Here is a 19,532-nt window from a genome sequence, read left to right as displayed (position 1 = left end):
ATTGTTTTTAATTTTCACACTTTAGTTTTGTGAATTCTTTTTCAATTGTGCAATTGTTTTGTAACCTGCTTGGCAGTTAAAATACCGGTAGCTGAAACCCTTTACAAAAAAAAAACAAATCATTAAATGATCATGAATATGCATAATTTGCAATTTTTGCTCAATTTAAAGTTGTAAAAAATGTAATTAGATAATTGCACACAGAATACTTAAGAGCAATTTAGCAATTTATTTTGCAATTTCTCAAAGAAAAGTGTCTTGCATTGTTGCACATCATAATTTTTTAAATAAGGCCATAAAAAAAGTTGTTGATTTACCCCTCCTTGCATAACATACAGATATTGCCCAGATGATTTTTTTTACACTTGCTGATGAACTGAAATGACAAAATTAACTTGGAAAGTCTCATTTCATAATTCTTGATAGAAAAACATTGTGTATTGTGACCAGTGACTAGACTACTAATACCATTAACATTTTTTTGTTGATATGCCAATTTTATGTCACATAACAATTCACTTTTAAACCAAAAATTGCATTACAAAAAAAAAAATAGTTCCCTGAAAAATCCTGAAATTAAGGCAAAAATAAGTTGAATTGTTTCAGGTTTTGGGTTAAATGTACAGTAACTGTTTGTTTTTCGTTTTATAAGCAGTCAAACACATGTTTTTGGCAGAACAATACATATTTAAGACTAAAAATTTAATTGGAATGACAATAATCAATTTTACTTTGTGATGTCACTGACTGTAAGCTATACCATGGGTAATTTATTCTGTGATTAAATTGATTATCATTCATTGAATTTTATAAAAAATAAAAAACAAAAATATATTTTGATTCTGAGGTCATTACTGTATGTATGATATTAAATACCAGAAACAGAGTTTATTTACAATATGAAATACTTCACCTTTGGAATGGTGGCACTCACAAAAACTGTATACTGTAGCTGTCAAACATCAGTACAGTATTATATATATTAAATTTTATTTTAACAACAAAACTGCCTAGAAAAACTAATACATTTTAGAGTATTATTAAAAAACTTAACATTATAACAGCAATTAGCAATTTAACACATCGGAAAAAAACCCAATTAACTGAAGTAAAAACTACTGGTTTTTTTAATCTTTGAATGACGGCTCTTGATTAACGTTCGTTTACAGAAAGTGTTGAATATGGTGAGAGATTCCCCACTAATTGCTACTGGGCCTTAAATACTTAATTTATTATCAGCATATATTCTGGTAATGTATAAAGAATATTTAATTTTTGTGTATTTAAATTCATTTTGTAGAATTTGTTAGGTCTTCCATTTTCCTATGAAATGTTACAATTTAAGAAATAATATTTATTGTCTTCAACTTCTCCATTTCCACATAATTTACAGATTATGCCATCTACAGTAAAGTGTTCTTAATTTCAAAGACATCAACCATGGAGGTACTTGAACGCATAATAAAATTTAAATACAGAAGTAAAACTTGATAATTGGCCAGTTATTTAATAGATACTTCTATTGTATATTTGATATGCACGGTCAGAGTTATGAAATATTATGGAATTAATAACAGCTCACTGATTCTTTTCATTGTAGACTTTGTTGCTAAGTTACCATGACACAAAAACAGTTTATGCTTGAGAAAATATCATTTAATTGTGGATAAGTAGAATGATTGGCATTTTGAAAATATAGAAGAACAAATAGATTCTCTTGAATCTTTTTAGTATTTAAACAGGATTCTTTATTTCAAGCTATAGATCCATTGGTAAAATTATTACATACATCATGGAGTAACTCCATGCATACATACATAATTTTATTTACTCAAACTGTTTTTAATATGTTTGGATTGGTAATATACAGTAGGTGTTAAGTTAAGAAATAAATATCAAGAAAATACAATAATTAAATTATTCAAAACACAGCGCTGTAAATAGGACAGTAGGACAAAATATGTAATTTGTTTGGAGTAGCAGTTACTAATTGGATTACATCAACTAATGTAACTAATGTATTCAATGTTGAAATATATAAGAAAACAATAAGGAATGGCTGTGTGTTATTATCGCTTGTCACAGTAAGATCTGTTTTTTTCACTGAATGTCTCATATTTGAAATTAATTTATTCTTTATGATAAAGATATAAATATAGCTAAATAAATTAAAAGGCACAGAATAATCTCTAAATCGCCCCGTGATATTACTGAATAACTAATTGATTAATTTAGAAACAATTTTATCACAGATTTCCCCATCTTTATTGTTTGTAAATTAAATAATAAATATATTCAGATAAAATACCAAATTTTGTATTTTTCTTTTCAATATCCTTGGTGTTTAAACAAAATAAAATACAAATACACTGTTGTTTAACAGTTATTGATGAAGGTTATGCATGTGTGCTTTCTCCCTAAAGAGGATAACACCCCCACCCCACACACCCAACCCTCCTCTCCTATTTTATAGAGGCCAGAGCTGTACAGAAATACATAAAATTGGGGTAAAATCTTTGTTTTATTATACTGAACCAACTAAACAGTAATTTATTATATAATTAGAATTGATGAGGTACCGTAAAACATAAGATGATGTGGGGACCATATACAAACTCAGAGGCTGTTCAGGATTGTTTAAGCATGACATCTAGTTATGCCCCACAGCATGTACATACAATGGAACCACGCCCACCATATGCTGTAGGAAAGCCACGCCCATTCTCAGGTATGTTTAAACTGAACCTATTAACAGTAAAGAGTCTATTCAACCTTTCTGAATGTAGGAAATGAGGGAATTTTCTCTAGATCTGAAATTGAATTTTAGAGATCTACAATATGATAGAAATTGAATTATCAATATCATGTTTTTATTACCTCTTTATTGGAGTTATGAATGTAATATATCCTGACATTGTAAACATCATAATTTGATTTTATGTAAAAATTATGCTTTATTCTTGAATCATAGCACCAATAAGAAAACAAATTGCAGCTGATAGATGGAGAGATTCCTCATCAGATCATATGTCATTAAGCAATCAAGCGTTTCTACAGCAACAAAGTATCGACTCTAGATATGCATATCGGCCAAAGCATCATGCAGGTAAATTACGTGTTTGATGCTCATTGCATCTCTTTTATTGGTTTAATGCAGATCCAGAATGTTTATACTAGACAATAAACAAGACAATTATTGAGCCAAATGTTTTTTTAAATTTTAACATACCTAACATATTTAAATAGCAAGTATATACTGTATCGGTATATGGAATTTACACTTATAAATGAATACATTATTATTAAAATAACAGTGTTGATTCTTATATAAGGTTTATTTGTTTGTTTGTTTTATTAAATCATGTGGCTACATTCACTAAATATTTAGTATCCCTTAAAATTTTAACATTCTCCTAATGATATCAAGTAAAATGAATTATTCTATTACTGTACATGCTTAACAAATAAACATAACACTCTTGAAAACTGAGCCAAAATCTGAGCACTGCCTTTTTTAATGCCTTAGACGCTAGTTGAAAGCCAACTGTGCTATAAATACTGAATCTTTCAACTAATAAACGTTCATTATTTTAACCTGTATGATGTAAGTGTCTGTCAGTGAATGATTAAATTATAATATTAAATTCACAACAGAACAATTTAGCAAATTAGTGTACAATATACTATGGCAAGTAATCTTATTTAATGTTTGCTGTAATTAAAATAATGTCTATAAACTATCTTTTAATATAAAAGTCATTAGTATGTAATTTACTATATATGTGATTAGTCTTCATCGAATTATTATTTTCTGGATATTAAAGAAGATTGGAGGCTATATTTAATGAACAGCAAATTGTTTATAATAAAGATGATGTTTTATGTTTCTGAGTACAAACAATTAAATATGTTTTCTTTACCAAACTCTTTTTTTAGTGAATTATCATTCTTTATTTTTCAGGTCGTCAGTATGAAGTGATCAATCGAGAAACTCAATTGCGTATGATGTCATATCCACGAATGGAGAATGGCAAGAAAGTATATCTTCCATCTTACTCATCTCTAAGTGATCCTCATTTAACAGACTATTATGCAAGAAAGTTTGGCCTAGAATTAAGACCTCCATCCGCAATAGCAGTAAGTTATCTTTTGTCTTTCATTCATTACCAAATTTAACAAAATGAACATGAAGATCAATAAAATGACTTTGAATAGGCCATTTCACAGTTTTACTATTAAAGTTATAATCCGAAGCATGTTTTCACTTATATTAATAAAGACAAAATAAACAGTTAAATTCAACCAAAAACTCATTGACTTCAAACCAATTTGACTATTTTTACTTCAAATTATAGTTTGTTAAGGTAAATAGTTTTTTTTACAATCCAATTTGTGATCAAAGTGAATAAAAAAGGGGACAATATATCTTTAGAAAAAACAAATTTTATAGTAATTCGGTCAATGATTAAAATTAACTAAATTTCTATCTAATAACATTATGAAAATAGAACCACTAAATTATTAATATAAGTAAGAAGTAAATAAATGTTTTGATTGATTTGACTTAGTTGTCAAAGATGCAGACATTAGAGAGGTTCGCAATCTTACGAATACGATAACGAAAACGGATACGTCACGCACACGTATTCGTTTTCGAAAGCCATAACAAAATCTGTTTCGCATGGCAACAAAATATTGAGGCGCGTCCAAAATATGACTGCGGTAAATTTGAGCGAAGCGCAGGTACGTGTTGCTTGGTGCTTGGCTGCCTAGGCCTAGCGTAACATCAAAGCGAGTGAGGACTATAAAAACTGCTATTTATCTAAATTGACCTGGCATTTTAGTAAATTACTTTAGTAAATTACTTTCAATAAATCTATAATTATATTATAATCATGAATCATTCCTAATTCAAATGCAAAATGTGCAAAATAGATCAAAAACTATACTCGTTTTGTAGTTACGAATATGACTGGTGATATTCGTCAACACGAATACGCTTTACGAATATGAAATGGGGATTAGCTCAAAAGTTTCACAAATGTATGACGTATCTCGTTATCGTATTCGTAAAGTTGCGAAACCTCCCTATTTATGTTTTATATACAGTAATAATGAATAGAACTGGTATTATAAAACACAGAGTTATCCTTTATATGAATATCTATAATTCCATACCTCTGTGGTAGAAAGTAAGACATAAATGGCTGTATAGAATCATACTAATTATAATATTTTTTATTTATGTTAAAAGACAATCATAAAATAATGATATGTTATTTGGTCACCAATGAATAATAACTACAGAGTGAGTTTATGTTTCTACACCCACTCAAATACGATACAATAATACAACTGATGGGAATAAAATAATACAACAATAACAATGCAATCAAGATAGAAGATATTATATATGTATTGACAATTGATGAAGACTGTCTTCAAGGTTATGCTTGTTACAACAACATTTTAAATTATAATTAATAAATAATACTTTTTATCTTTGCTGATCATTTTTCTGTAAAGTGAGCACATGTATATTAATATTGATTAAACTGCTGTTCAGAATATCATCAGGTGGTATGTCAATGTCGCAGGATATTATCTACTGACTTCAGTCTCATAAAATGCTTTCAATATAATGGATTTCTAATATAAGCATGGTTATTTGATTTATAGCCTTATAAACTGGCAGTGTGTATTATGTTTACACTTACATTATTATGTAAAGCAGTTAGCTTTGCAATTTGATTTTACTCATATAAAATGATGTTTTAAATCTTATCTTTTTTCCCCGATTAATAAAATAATCAGAACTATATATTTATTTATATTAATTAAATCCAAAGGCAAATTTACTGGAAAAATTACAATAATGTGGGTATCAGTGGCTGGATCTCAATGGAGATAACAAAAAAAAAATCTAAATCAAAACAAAGTAAAACGGCCAGTAAAAAATTCAGAGGTTTTGGGCAAAACTACCCCTTCACCAGAAGAGAATATAAAGCAATCAAACAAGAGCAATTAGGAGCTATTGGATTAATAAATTAAAATATGACATTTAGTATTTTTAATTAGATACGTCTTATCTTACTGTTTCTGAATTTGAAACTTATTACTTAATCCTACAGGTGAAAATATACAAACCAAAAGACTAAAAGAATGCAAAAATATGTTAAAATTTTTCTTTATATTTGTTTAACCAAACATTGTATTATATTTTTACTTGTTATGTTTTATGTCGTATTGTTGAGGGCCCCTTAAAATCAGCTTCCGTTGGCTGGGTCAACCTCTTGAAACATGGTTGAATAAATAAATAAATAGAGAATGTACTGTTCACTATCACCATAAAAGTGTACATTTTATTGCTTTAGTTGATACTAATATCTTAATTTTATTATTTTTTAGAAACGAAGAGCATTAAGTGCTAAGACATCTAATGGGTTTCGTCCACACCGTCCAGGCAGCGCAAAGAATGGTGAAACAGTTTACAAAATTGAAGTAAAGACAGGAGATAAAAAAGGTTGTGGAACATCAGCAAATGTAAGTTTATGAGAAACGGCCTCCAATTTTTAGTAGTTTACAAATTATGCAACCAATCAAAGTTCAGGAAATGAGTTATCACACATTCATGAGCACAAATCAAGAAGCTCGGCAAACATGCGATGGAAATCGCAGATATTCGCTTTTGTAGTGGAAAATAAAAGGGTAGCACAAATTGAGTATGGTAGTGTAAAATAGGCTCATTAGTATTATTTACTTTACATTCTCGAAAATAATAATCAATCTGTTTTTACTATAGAGATATTATAGTGAACTTTAATATCACTATAATATCTTATTACTTTTACACGTTTTAGGTTTTCATCTCCATGAAAGGTGACAAAGGGAAATTCCAAAAGAAAAAGTTAACCAAGAAACAAACAAAAACCAACTCAGGTCTTGTCCATTGCAAGTTCAATAGGAACTCTGCTAAGATTTTTAACCTCAAAGGACCAGAAGTTGGAGAATTGAAATCTCTCACAATAGAGGTAAATTTTATATCATAATAGTGTGTTTCCTAATATTTGAATTTTCATTTTGAGGTATATTGTGTTGTTATTGTGCTATTATTAATATTATTATTCTGAAGTTTGCAAACTTATTAAAGATGAATACAAATGAATAGATTAGCAGACCACTTGTATTATTATTATTATACGCATTTTGTGTGAACAACTCAGCCTGTGACAGATTGTATGTTGGAATTTTAGTCTACTATTGGCAGAGAAAGAAATAAATGACATTTGAAAACCATCATGCATTACTGTAAATTACATTACCTAAATAAATTCCTGTAATTTGATTGGACGATTGTAGGTCACATGGCGTGCAATAGTAATTTTTAATACACAGCAAATGAAATGTGAATCAATTGTATGTCAATTCTTTTAGCATGATGGCTTGGAGAAAAAAGATAGCTGGTTTGTTGATGAGGTGAAAGTTACAAATTTACATACAAAGAAATCATGGCTATTCTTCTGTAGTCAATGGCTTTCTTTATTCCACAATGACTGTCAAATATCGCGGAATTTAAGACCTGTGGATGCAAAAAAATATGGAAAAACCCGTAAGTACTGTATGCTGGTTAGGGACCATGAACAACTATTCTACTGCAGTTAATGCAGTAACTATTATTTTGTTTACTCTTTAACCTGTTTATACAATTATTTAGCAATCTTTTTGGGCTAATGGTACACATTAAGGAGGTTTTGCAACCTTACAAATACGATAACGAAAACGGATACGTCACACATTTGTGAAACTTTTGAGCTGATCCCCATTTCATATTCGTAAAGCGTATTCGTGTTGACAAATATCACCAGTCGTAACTACAAAACGAGTATAGTTTTTGATCTTTTTTCCACATTTTGCATTTGAATCAGGAATGATTCATGATTATAATATAATTATAGATTTATTGAAAGTAATTTACAAAAGTAATTTACTAAAATGCCAGGTAAATTTTGATAAATAGCAGTCCTCACACGCTTAGATGTTACGCTAGGCCTAGGCAGCCAAGCAACACGTACCTGCGCTTCGCTCAAATTTACCGCAGTCATATTTTGGACGGCACCCTCAATATTTCGTTGTCGAAAATGAATGCGTGTGCGTGACGTATCCGTTTTCGTTATCGTATTCGTAAGATTGCGAATCCTCTCTAATGTTTATTGCAGAGTACTGTATGCCTCATATAGTTACTAAAATCTGAAACAAATTAAAATCATCATTTTACATAATGCAAAGGAACACTTGTTGACAGTTTTCTGAAATTGCTTCAGTGTACTTGGTCGCACTTAATTTGATTAACATGCATGTATGACATATTGATTTGCTGTAATTTGATGGCTTTTCTTTGTTTTCAACAAAAACTAGTCAGCATTTTTGTTTTCATTTTAGTTGCAAATAACCAGTTTAATTGAATTAAAGAGACAAAATGAAAAGTTTCTCCAGTAAATAACAATTATATTATAATAATAGACCAAGGAATAATTAAAATATACTGGTTCTTTAAAGGGTCAAAATAGGCCCTACTGTAGGCCCTACTGTAGGCCTACATCTCAAGCACAACCCAACTTCTAACCTAAAGAAACAGATATTTTAATATTGATGTATTGTATTTATTGTATAGAAAATGTTTTCCAAAAAATAAAGTTAAGTATAGAAAGTAATTGAAATACATCTAATTTCTTTTTAAAATGCAGAATATGAGATTGTAGTTATCACAGGGGATGTTGCAGGTGCTGGAACCGATGCCAATGTGTATATAACACTTTTTGGTGCCCGCAGGTCGTGCAGCAAATTTCAGCTGAAAGGGCATGGAAAAATGTTTGAACGTGGGAAGAGTGATATATTTACACATAAATGTGAAGCTGTAGGACCTCTGAAAAAAATTAGGTAACTATTATTTATTTACTGAAGATAAGTAATTGTAAATGACTTTTACTTATTTTTTTTCATATACAACAAAGAATCAACAAAGAATATCTGATACATTTTTATTTTCTTTTTAAAGAATAGAACATGATAACACTGGATTCGCCGCAGGCTGGTTTCTAGAACGTGTTGTCGTTACCGATTTGAAGAATCCAAAGAAATCCAAATACTACTTCCCATGCAGCATGTGGCTGGCTCGTGATGAGGGCGACAAACTCATATCAAGAGATTTACTAGGCAGCAAAGACCCTCTTGCTATTAGAAAATGTAAAGTTTGCATTTATTTTCAAAATGAAAGAAAGCTTTATTTATAGCTATTGCTTTCTTTTATAAGAAAATTGTTAATTTATTCATCACTAACTATATGCTGTCTTTTACCTCAATGTTAAATTTAATTTTCAGCACAAAAATATATGGTTCATGTGTTTACTGGGAACAAGCGCAAAGCAGGCACAGATGCTAATGTTTATTTAACACTGTTCGGTGAAGGTGGAGATTCAGGGGAACACAAACTAAATACATCAAAAAATAACTTTGAAAAAGGAAGGTATACAAGGACTAAAATTAACTACTGATACTTATATTTCAATTACATGAAATCTTCTGATTCATTACATTTTATACACAAGTTTATGTCATGCTATATGGGGATGTATAAAGTCCTTTAGAATCATGGAACTTTGTTTTCTGTTGATTTGAAGGTGAAATCCTGAGGCTAACAATTATTATCATCACAATTTTATTTGAATTCATCAGTGTACAGTACAATGTCTATACCTACAAAATCTATAATGTTGCATTTATCAAGTGTTTACTTCTTTTCAGTGAGGACATTTTTGTGTTAGAATGTGCAGGTCTTGGAGCCCTTGATAAACTGAGGATAGGACATGACAACTCAGGTTTTGGAGCTGCATGGTTTCTTGATAAAGTAAATTACTTTATTAGTTTATTATTATTATTTATTGGTAAAATGGTCACATTAAAAAAAAAATAAAGCCACAGTCCTCTATCGGGAATTCCACAGCAGCTACTTACCATGTGAATGCAAAGGGGCTCCAATATAAATAAGTAAAAACCATTTTTTAAACTTCAATAAACACAAGCTGAATTTATTTTTTCCAGATTATAGTAGACGATACATCTCTAAATAAAACATATAAATTTCCCTGTAATCGATGGTTTGCAAAAGATGAGGATGATGGAAAAATATCTAGAGAGCTTTACTGTGAGGGCAGTGGCAATGGATCTAGAGGTTGGTAGTAGCGTTTAATAACTCTTTTGTTGATATCTGGCTTTCATTCCTTAATCAAGTATGTATAGGACATTATGTTAAAGTTTAGCAGTATATTTTTAGGCCCTGTAATCTCCCCAAACTATGTGTTTGCAACTGTGCACCTACCTAGATAGCTATGATGAAGATCTTTGAACCTTCTTTATTGGAATGAATTTTATTTATACTAAACATTTGGTTATATTTCTTCAACATTCAAACCTTTAAACAAAAAGTGTATACTTTATTTTTCGGTTAATTTATTTGGTTTATTTATTTTAATTATATTATATTATAGAGCTGTGCTTTCTTTTTCCAAATAAAATTGTATGAATGTATTGAAAATGCTCTATTTAAATTCCTTTAGGAACCCCATATGAAGTAAGAGTTACAACTGGAGACAAACGTCATGCTGGTACCAGTGCAGGTGTTTACATTGTTATGTATGGGGGTGAAAATGGAGAAGAAACTAGTGGTAAGATTAACCTTGATGGCAAGTTTGAAAAGGGAAGAACAGATGTTTGTGATTTGGAGATTGGAAATGCTCTTAGTCCACTCAGTCGGATTGATATCGGCCATGATAACTGTGGTAGTGGGGCAGGCTGGTTTTTGGACAGGGTGAGTGATTGTAGACAAATCATTTTCATATTTTGTAATGCAGTATTTCTTTACCACAAGTGCTGAGAAACCCAATTGCCATAACATGTTAAACTATATGACTGCACACCACACTAAAAAGTAACAATACCATGGCAGTGCTGACATATTTTTGTGCATAGCCGAGACTGGGTCTGTGAACTGCTATTATCAACTGTTTATATTTATAAAGAAATTAAGTTTTAATTAAAGAACTTGATACATTCCCTTGTGCTGATTTGGGCAGGTGCTGGCAACTTTAGGTCTGTAGAGGGCCTTGCTTGAGGACAATAATAATTACATTTACATTTTTACATTTAATATAGGTTGTGGTCAGCTGTCCATCGAGTGCAATAGAGCAGACATTTATATGTGACAAATGGCTTGCAGACGATGAAGATGACAATGTTATTGAGAGAACGCTCTATGAAAATAAATCAATGAGAAAAACAAAGAAGAAAAGTAAGCTCATTGGTTCTTTCTTTCTTTCACACTTGCTTAGTTAAAGTAAAGTGTAGTACCATAGAGAAATAAATGATTTTTTTGGCTAAAAATTCAGAATCAGTGTTGTTTTCTTTCTTTCTTGTTATGTTATATACTCTTTTTTTACTTTAAATATGCATTTCTTTCCTGTATTATTTTTTAGAGCTTGCTTGGAATGTCACAGTTTTTACAAGTGACATTGCAAATTCGGGTACTGATGCTAACGTGTCGATGTGCTTGTATGGAAGTCAGGGCAAAACAGATGATATTGAACTCAAAACAAAAAGTGATGTATTTGAAAAAGGGGATGAAGATAACTTTAAAATTGAGGCAGCAGATGTAGGGAAGCTGTATAAGATGAGAATATGGCATGATAATTCTGGCTTAGGCCCTGGCTGGCATCTGGATAAGGTAACAGTGTAAACAGATATTTTGTGTAATTTTGTAAAGAGTTTACAAGGTGATCTGCATATCTATCATCTAACTGAACATTACAGTGTGTACAACAAACAACAGCAGATTTTTTCTATTATATTTTTGTGTATTATTTTAGTTTCCTTTAAGAAACCAATTATTTAAAAAACCCCTATTTGTTCACAGGTGGTTGTTGAACAGGTTGCCACAAGAAAGAAATACACGTTTAACTGCCAGAGGTGGCTAGCAACCAGTGAAGATGATGGAGAGATCATCCGAGAGATACCAGCAGAAGGTGATGGTATCAAGAAACCTCTGAAATGTAAGGACCTGGATGGCTCTAAATCATATGTAACTATAAGATGATGTCACATACAACTCCCCTAAGTGTCCCTTCGTTTTGATCTGCCACCAAATGGTGCTCATTTGTCAGATGGAAACCTCTTACTCTTTCGAAAGATGCACTGGGTTCTTAAGGTGCAAAACTTGAACCTCAAGTTTTAAGTCCTTATCTTAGAAGACTTCGTTGTTTGGTTGAGAAGAGATTTGGTCATGCAATGCTTATTTGGTAATAAATGAATATTTTGAAATTATTTCAGTGTTGAAGTACAATGTTCAAATAGTGACAGGAGATAAGTTTGGTGCTGGGACCGATGCAAATGTCTTTTGCAACATCTTTGGAGAGCTTGGAGACACTGGTGAAAGGCCAATGAAGAAATCTAAAACAAACAGAAACAAGTTTGAAAGGAAGGCTGTAAGTTGAATATATTTCTATAATTTGTAATTGGTTTAATTGGTTTGTCTATGTCTAGTAATGCTATTAACAAACATTGAAGAGATAATTTTAATGCCAGAAGAAAGAGTTTTGAAAAGTAGTGGAGGTCATCAATCATCTGGTATTTCAACGGATGTTTCTCAAGAGAGGATTTAAAAAAACAGTTAAATTTAAGTGTATATTATTTGGAATGTTATTGAAACAATGTTTCAAATAGAAACGCCATTGTATAAACAGTAACAGTATTTGACATTTGACAACACTGTCTAGAAAGTATGGATGTATGTTATTTCTATAGAGTGAGAACAGAAAAGGAGATATAATAAATAAAAGACAATCTCAAGATTGATTAATTGTTTATTTTGTATTCAGATTGATGAGTTTGTACTAGAAGCTGTAAGTCTTCAGCAATTGTCTCGTGTACGTATTGGTCATGATGGCGCTGGCGCAGGAGCTGGTTGGTTCCTGGAAAAAGTCATTGTCAGAGAGGAGGGTAGATCACAATCAGAGGTTGTTTTCCCATGTGGAAGGTACAGTATTTTAGAAGAATTTTGTTTTAATAGTAGAAAGAAATGGATGTCTGACAAAACAGAATAAATAGATAAGCAGATAAAAGGCAATCTCCATCACTTTCAATAAAATTGTTAACAAAAAATCTACTATTCACCAGTATAGTATAATACTTACTTCAAATAATTAGAGGAAAGACATCAGGAATAATAATATAATTCATCAGGCATGCAACTAAATGAGGATTGATATAGAAAGAAAATAAAAAACAAAAGGCGGCTTATACACAAGCAAAAGTCACAAATAATTGGAATGGAAAGATCTCTTTGAGTTGTAAATGATACCCATTAAGGGAGTTATTTTGAAAGTCAATTCTATTAAATATGGAGTAGGTATTAATACAGTATTTCTGATTTGTGTGGTTTACTTGTCGTAGGTGGCTTGATCGTGATGAAGATGATGGACAAATTGTTAGAGAACTTGTTCCAGAAGGAAAACCCCAATTATTATCAAGTAAGAAAACTAATGATCTTGTAACCTTTGAAATACTTAAATGAATATGCCTTTTTCAAATATTTTAATTATTTTTTCTCTCTCTGTTACGCATGCATAATAATTACCATAAAAGTACCATGAGTCTAATGGTAAGGACATCTGCATATCAAGCAGAAGTTTAACATTTAAAAATGTCTGTTTTGTTTTTGTAGCAACATCATACCATGTATCAGTGAAAACAGGTGACGAGCGAGGTGCTGGCACTGATGCCAATGTCCACATTAAGTTGTTTGGTAAAGATGGTGATACCGGATTACTACCTCTGAAGCAGGCAGAAAACACTAAAAACAAATTTGAACGAGGCAGAACTGACAAGTTTACTTTAGAAGCTGTTGACATTGGCAAGGTACCTAGTTACTATAAAACTAGATAAATTAAAGACTAGCTTTTTCAAAATGAATTATGTGATTTGTTATAAGGAGTTAAACAATTAAAAGTTATTTATTTGAAATGTCAATTGAAACATTTTGTGGGTTTTAAAATTTGAAAGTTGTACTGCTTGTTACATTTTGACAAAACCCACATATAACTCCATTCTGTTTACCAGCAGTTTAAGGTGTACAGGTAATCTCCGATTTTAAAACAGTTTCCCATGTAGATGTCAAAATATTTTATTATGAAATATTTTCAATGCTGCTAAAATTGATTAGCAGAATAGTTAAATCACATACTTATTTTGCTTAATTAAAAAAATTACAACACATTACTAATTCTGTTATACTGTAGCAATAATAAAAAAATGTTTTTTTTTAAAAATCAGATTGAATATATGAAAATTGGACATGATGGGTCAGGTCCTGGTGCAGGGTGGTACCTGGACAGTGTTGAAGTTGACATTCCATCTCGTGGTGAGGCCTACTCATTTGCATGTCATCGCTGGTTAGCTGAAGATGAGGAGGATGGTGAACTTGAAATAGAGGTCACTCCAACAGATTTTAAAAAGTCTAAACCTAGTAAGTATAATCCTAATAACTAACTGCCCTAAGAAGCTATTGAAGCCACTAGATAAATTGAAACAGTAGTGTCCAATTAATAAGCCACTCCCCAAGACTTCCTTGTGGAGTATTCAAGCCAACAACCACCAAGTACCAAGTACAAGTATAAGCATTTTTTGTCCAAAATGTCATTATCTCACATACTGTTAACATTGTGTGTATACCAATGTATAACCATATTCTATCTGGATCAGATAAAAAGATGTTCTTGGTTAATATCTAGGGATTCCATACGAAATAACTGTGTTAACAGGAGAAGTTAGTGGAGCAGGAACAGATTCCAATGTGTTTGTCCGTCTATATGGTAAAGATGGTGCAAAAACTGAAGAATATAAACTACGAAACCGCACAGATAACTTTGAAAAAGGAAACACAGATAAATTTAAAGTAGGTTTTACTATATACTGAATGAATATGGACATTTTAACTTTTGGCTATGAAATATTTCATTTTCTTTTCTAATTTCAAACTGATGATAACAATAATGAATAAATTGTGCTTAATATATTCTGTAAAAGTAGTTATATATTTAAAAAACAAGTTTGTTTTATTTAGTATAAAACAATGTAGAGTAGTTAACATGTGTTTAATTTAAACACAAGGTCAGTTCAAACACCATTTATGTTGTTTTTACCCCTACAGATTGAAGCTGAGGATGTTGGTCCCCTTACCAAGATCAGGATTGGTCATGATGGGGTTGGAATGTTTTCTGGCTGGTTTCTCAACAGGGTAAAGTAACAAAAGATTTGTTGCAGTCATAACTATTATAGTTAGTTTTTTTATTGAGTGGAAGATTCCTTACCAGTTTTCCCAACACATCTGATGTGGCAGTGATATACATTTCTGTCGTCATCATTCATTAAACCTAAATTAATGTCCTAAACTATTTTCATGCCAGCCAATGTTTTCTAGTTTTAGAAGATGTGTGTATTGTTAACTAAAATTTTACTTTTACTTATTTTTCCAGGTTATTGTTGAAAGGTTTCCGCCAAAGAAAAAATTAAAAAGAAGTAAATCTAAATCCAAAATTGATGCAAGTGATGATGATGACAACAAAAGTAAATTAAAAAGACGAAAATCTAAATCAAAACTCAACGACAGTGAAGATGAAGAAAATGATAATCGAAAGTTAAAAAGAAGGAAGTCAAAATCCAGCCTAAAGAGTGAGAGTGATGAGGAAGAAACAAAAGGAACCTTAAAAAGAAGGAAGTCTAAGGGAAAATTAGATGAAAGTGAGGATGAAAATGAAAAAGAGGAAGAGACAACTAAGTATATGTTTGTGTGTAATCGATGGTTAGCTCGTGGCGAGGACGACGGCCAAATTGTAAGAGAACTTGTTCCTACTGATGAAAATGGAAAAGTACTACGAAGAAATTCTCTTGTCAGTAAGTATGATTATGATTATATTGGTAGATTATTCCATTATCATAGAGGGGTGTTCAAGGAAATATTTATATCATAACTTTTTCGGAGAGCATGGGCTATCAAATTCTGCAGATTGTATGTCCATCATATACTCTTTATCTATATTTTGTGTGTGCTAACCATGATCTATGGTAATTTACACATTTCTTTTTTACTTAGTGTCTGAGTATGTAGTCCGTGTATTTACTGGAGATAAATTTCGAGGAGGAACTGATGCAAATGTATTCATAAACATTTTTGGGGAGAAAGGGGACACAGGAGAAAGAAGAATGAAAGACTCTGAAACTCATCGGAATAAATTTGAGAGAAATCAGGTACAATAAAAAAGGACAAATTTTTATTTTAAAATGGGTTGAGGTCACAAGTCTAAATTCATCTAATGTAAAGGCTAGGTCCCATTGGAGATGTAATGCATACTTACATTGCACTAACGTCCTTGTACATCTGTAGTGGGAACCAAGCATTTCACCTACCCTAATTTTAAATCTAATTCTTTGTTTTCATCCTCCAAAAACTTTTTGTACTTATATTTGTTTTTAACTTATACTATATATTTTACAGGAAGATGTATTTAAACTAGAAGCAGCTGATTTAGGTAGCTTATTAAAGCTTAAAATACGACACGACAACTCAGGTACAGGGGCATCATGGTTTCTTGATCGAGTTGAGGTAGAAGATAAGAGGCATAATGCTAGGTATGTATATATTCATTTATTTTTCATTATGTGGAATAACACCCGTTCAATTCAATAGGAAAACATATTGGTTTAAATTAGAATCGAAGGAATTGATGAAAAGTATTGGAACTAAAAAAAGAAAACCACCAGGAAGACCACAAGATAGCTGGACAAACCAAAAAAAAAAGATTTAAAAGGAAAAAATAGTAACAAAGCCATCCTACCAAAAACAGAAATATGGAAACAAATCGTGGATAATGTCTTAATGACGGAAACATTTTAAGAGGGAGAGATATAATGAGTGATGACTTACTTACCTTAGAACCGTAAAATAGATGCTCTTTCAACTTTTTTTGATACTGCCTCTTTAACCTACCAAAATACTTCAATTTACAGGTATTACTTTCCTTGTCAACGTTGGTTATCAACTAATGATGATGATGGACAGATATCTAGAGAGTTGGTACCTCTTGAAAAAGATGTAATGAACCGATTATCTAAGAGTAAATCCACCACTTCAATCAGAGATGAACTTGCTCTTGAAACTAAAGGTTGGTTCTTTACAAAAGTAAAAGTATTAACAGTATGTTGGTTGGCCAAATTGATTGATATTTACACATATGAACCTAGTAAAAGCCACTGTACAAGTAAAAAGCTTAACAAAATTACAAATCAACGTGTTACACATTATGTTATGTACACATTACACGTTCATGCATGCAAAATAGTATCACTAATTTTGACTCAGGAAAGAAGGTTTATTGGTTGTGTCAAAACTGTTTTTTCAACATGTGTCATGTCATACAATATATATATTTTTCGATATTGTAGCTGCAATGGAGACATACCATGTTTTTGTGACTACTTCTGATGTGCGAGGAGCTGGTACAGATGCGAATGTTTATGTGATCATCTTTGGTGAAAATGATGATACAGGTAAGATTTTACTTTTAATTGCACAGCTTTTCACCATATATAAACTAAACGAGTTTGTTCTAATGTGTGGTTAGGCAAACTACACTTCTCAATGAAAAGACAATGCATTGTACTGTAGTGCAATTATAGTACAGGAAAACTATGAAATATGGTTGAAAAAATTGCAACAGAATTTATTTCACCACAATGCATTTCTATAAGGTCCCTATATGAACATACTAAAAGTCTAGAAAAATCCAGGTAGGGGAAATAGGTTTTTTTAAACAAAATGGCCGCCAATGGCGAAAATTCCTAAAAAAGGACAAAAAAACATAAATGATAGATCTAATTACCACTTTATAACAGTTTTTACAATGGCTTATATATTTCTTTACAATTTCGAAGATCTGACCTACAATAAACACATTATTTTAAGTGCTGTTAATTAGAAAATGGCCGAAAAACAAATGTTTAAGTATCTAGATATATCCCTATTGTTATAATAATATATAAAACGCAGTCCTTCCTATGCTTAATACATAGGATTACGGTGTCTATTAATAAATCAGTTCATTTACATTTGTACTGTTATAACAATATATTACAACATTGGTGGTGCCAGTGGGGAGGGGTATAGGGATGGGAGATCAAATGGGAAGGGTGAGGGAGTCTGTCCGTCCCCCATCCCCTCTCCACAATTGGCTATTTTTTATGTATATAGGCAATAATATGATGATATTTCCTAATATAAAACAATACCCCATTGAGTGCTGTTTCAAGGATTTTCATTTTTAAAAGTGAGTAAAACTACCCTTTACCGGTATAATATTATCGGAACCTCTGGGTGCGCTCCCATTGATGGCCCAGCCAATTGATGCTGGCTGCGCTCTCCACCCCCCCCCCACCCCTCATCGGGAAAATCCTTGCGCCACAATCTATTACCGTATTTATTCGGATAAACGCTACATTTAGAAAAATCGAATAAATGCCCCCCTCCCCCTCCATAGGACATCATTTTGAATAACCTACGCCACCGCACCCCCTCCCCCGCTCCCATCGGACATCATTTTGAATTTATTTCCTCGAATGTACGCCCCGCCACATGCATATTATACACAATATTGTATTTTAACACATCTCTATTTGTAATAGAATTTACTGAATGGTGTTGTATTTGTTCATATCTAAAGGGTGTATTTATTTGATTATACACGTTTCCCACATTACACCCACAAAAATATACGCCTCTCCGAATAAACTCCTCACGACGATTACACGCCCCCACTACCCTCCTTAAAAATCAACCACCAAGGGCATTTATTCAAATAAATGCGGTAATTTCACTTTCATCTTGTCAGTATCTCATCCTCCATCTATTGGTGGGGAATTGAGCATGTGCTGATGCCGTGGCATTCTTAAAAAATAGTGGAGCAGCAGTCCAAACCATATTTTCTGCAACGGCAATTCATTTTACTACAACCTTATTTATAGGTACATCTAATCAACTTTAATAGTTTCTCTGGTGCTGGTAGTCAATTTGTCATCAATACTTTCCATCCCTAGTCTGTGGGTTGAAGAGTATCTCCTATCCACTGCTATACCTGGTAATAAAGACTCACGAAATGAAATTTTGCAGCAAGGGAATAGATTTGCTTTTTGCAACTTTCTCAAAGAAAAGAGGCTGTCTAAAGTCTCCATTGACTTCCCTCCATAATATATAGGTACCAATGCCAAATTCCTGATGCAATGTTTTCTTTTTTTTTTTAAACTGTTTGGTTTACAGAATTTGACATACAACTCCTACTGTGATGTGATGATTTTTAAGGCCAACACCTTTTCCTAAACCAAATTTACTTACGGCCCATAATTATAGCCATTAAACACAACACTTTGCCTTCACA

General features: G+C 31.7%; 1 protein-coding gene across 1 annotated transcript in view; it reads left to right on the top strand.

Annotated features, from left to right (window-relative positions):
* Window positions 1–2,549: 2,549 nt before the first annotated feature.
* The window catches only part of LOC140053895 (lipoxygenase homology domain-containing protein 1-like), a 31,659-nt gene continuing 14,676 nt past the window's right edge, over window positions 2,550–19,532 (top strand). The window contains exons 1-27 of the mRNA XM_072098636.1: window positions 2,550–2,728; window positions 2,972–3,106; window positions 3,962–4,137; window positions 6,409–6,543; window positions 6,861–7,031; window positions 7,435–7,609; window positions 8,745–8,937; window positions 9,056–9,243; window positions 9,379–9,523; window positions 9,802–9,904; window positions 10,099–10,228; window positions 10,614–10,864; window positions 11,209–11,344; window positions 11,529–11,776; window positions 11,966–12,101; window positions 12,379–12,533; window positions 12,927–13,084; window positions 13,501–13,577; window positions 13,772–13,965; window positions 14,380–14,572; window positions 14,838–15,001; window positions 15,257–15,343; window positions 15,582–15,999; window positions 16,199–16,353; window positions 16,601–16,734; window positions 17,113–17,267; window positions 17,548–17,652. Coding sequence (XP_071954737.1) covers window positions 2,593–2,728; window positions 2,972–3,106; window positions 3,962–4,137; window positions 6,409–6,543; window positions 6,861–7,031; window positions 7,435–7,609; window positions 8,745–8,937; window positions 9,056–9,243; window positions 9,379–9,523; window positions 9,802–9,904; window positions 10,099–10,228; window positions 10,614–10,864; window positions 11,209–11,344; window positions 11,529–11,776; window positions 11,966–12,101; window positions 12,379–12,533; window positions 12,927–13,084; window positions 13,501–13,577; window positions 13,772–13,965; window positions 14,380–14,572; window positions 14,838–15,001; window positions 15,257–15,343; window positions 15,582–15,999; window positions 16,199–16,353; window positions 16,601–16,734; window positions 17,113–17,267; window positions 17,548–17,652 — 4,453 coding nt within the window. The 5' untranslated portion in view covers window positions 2,550–2,592. The remainder of the gene's footprint in view (window positions 2,729–2,971; window positions 3,107–3,961; window positions 4,138–6,408; window positions 6,544–6,860; window positions 7,032–7,434; window positions 7,610–8,744; window positions 8,938–9,055; window positions 9,244–9,378; window positions 9,524–9,801; window positions 9,905–10,098; window positions 10,229–10,613; window positions 10,865–11,208; window positions 11,345–11,528; window positions 11,777–11,965; window positions 12,102–12,378; window positions 12,534–12,926; window positions 13,085–13,500; window positions 13,578–13,771; window positions 13,966–14,379; window positions 14,573–14,837; window positions 15,002–15,256; window positions 15,344–15,581; window positions 16,000–16,198; window positions 16,354–16,600; window positions 16,735–17,112; window positions 17,268–17,547; window positions 17,653–19,532) is intronic.

Source organism: Antedon mediterranea, chromosome 7 (assembly GCF_964355755.1).
Source record: "Antedon mediterranea chromosome 7, ecAntMedi1.1, whole genome shotgun sequence".
Classification (NCBI taxonomy): Eukaryota; Metazoa; Echinodermata; class Crinoidea; order Comatulida; family Antedonidae; genus Antedon; species Antedon mediterranea.
This window is presented reverse-complemented; position numbering and strand designations above follow the sequence as displayed.